General features: G+C 47.8%; 1 protein-coding gene across 1 annotated transcript; it reads left to right on the top strand.

Annotated features, from left to right (window-relative positions):
* The first annotated feature begins 515 nt into the window (after nucleotides 1-515).
* Nucleotides 516-1,022, top strand: LOC147462751 (fruit protein pKIWI502-like). Its single transcript, XM_086494564.1, has one exon. It carries the CDS (start codon nucleotides 516-518, stop codon nucleotides 1,020-1,022), a length of 507 nt encoding a protein of 168 aa, XP_086350690.1.
* The last annotated feature ends 363 nt before the right edge of the window (nucleotides 1,023-1,385 follow it).

Genomic DNA, 1,385 nt, shown 5'->3' with positions numbered 1-1,385 from the left:
GATAGCAAAATGAAATGTTATATTACACGTCTTCAAAGTCCTATGGGACCAAGCTCAGACAACCTTTATGGATTTAATACAATTTCTGGATACAACATAAAATGAAGTAAAGTAAAAAAATAAAAAATAAAAAATCTTCAGGCTGAAATCATCATCGTCGTCGTCGTCGTCATCACTGCCCGAGGATGCCCGATAGCGGCCTGTTGTCGCTGAGAGTCTGGAAAAGCTTCGTCGAGGTCCGCTTCTGTACCAAGTCAACACGGGAGAGAGAGAGAGAGAGAGAGAGAGAGAGAGAGAGAGAGAGAGAGAGAGAGAGAGAGAGAGAGAGAGAGAGAGAGAGAGAGAGAGAGTGAGTTTTGATAAGGCTAATTAGCCTGTTCTTGGCATTCAGCTGGCTTCACAGAGATTCGCGAGGGCGAGGAGAGTCCATCAAGAGATGTCGTAGATTACCTCTTCTCGTGGATAGAGCGTGCAGTTATCCTCTGTAGTTCAAGATATGGGTGGCAAAGGTAGCCATGGCTTGCGTAGCCACCCGCATGGCTCGCTTCATCAGCCCTAATTCTTCTCTTGCGCGCCATCGGCATTCTTTGCAGCAGAGATTCCAAGTCCGCCACCGCTGCTACCCTCCCAAAAGAACGCATGTTGGTGTCGCATTTGCCCTTGACATATCCTTCGTCGAGGCTCCTCTCACTAGCATCGAACTAGCAGCTGAACAAATCTACTCTATTGTGCTCGACATCAGCGCTAGCCCTGCTCTCATCAAAGGCCACACTCGGCCCGGCCAGTATGTGCAACTTCCAGTTGCTGGCAGTGGTAGAAAACCTGCGTACATGTCGATTGCATCCCCCCCAAGTACTGCAGCCTCCGGATCGCTCGAGTTTCTCATCAAGAATGTAAAGGGCCAGACTGCCGGCTTCTTATGTGACCTCAAGAAAGGAGACAAGGTTGAAGTTAGCCCTGTTGCTGGAAATGGGTTTTCCATCGAGAATCTCTACCCAGCTGAAGACTTTCCTTTTATGTGAAATCAGGCTTCTTAGGTGTTTGCGGCATCCCAGCATTGTCGAGATTAAGCACATTATATTACCACCTTCATCGAGGGAGTTGAAAGAGATATAGGTGGTCTTTGAGCTTATGGAATCTGATCTGCACCACATGGTCAAAGCCAACAATGATCTCTCTCCTTTACAGGGTAGCAAGATCTTAATGAGTATAGGGCTTTATCGTGTTGGTATGTGTGCATCTGTGTGTATGAGAGAGAGAGAGAGAGAGAGAGAGAGAGAGATAGGGATGGCGGCTCAAAAAAAAATCCAGAGAGAGAGAAAGAGGAGGGGAGGGGATGGTGTACACACACGTGGTGGCAGCATGTCGACCCTCTGCATGAAGAT

The sequence above is a fragment of the Adiantum capillus-veneris genome, chromosome 2 (assembly GCF_014529385.1).
Source record: "Adiantum capillus-veneris isolate H3 chromosome 2, ASM1452938v2, whole genome shotgun sequence".
Taxonomy (NCBI): Eukaryota; Viridiplantae; Streptophyta; class Polypodiopsida; order Polypodiales; family Pteridaceae; genus Adiantum; species Adiantum capillus-veneris.
Note: the sequence above shows the minus strand (reverse complement) of the source record. Positions and strands in the feature narration are given on the sequence as shown.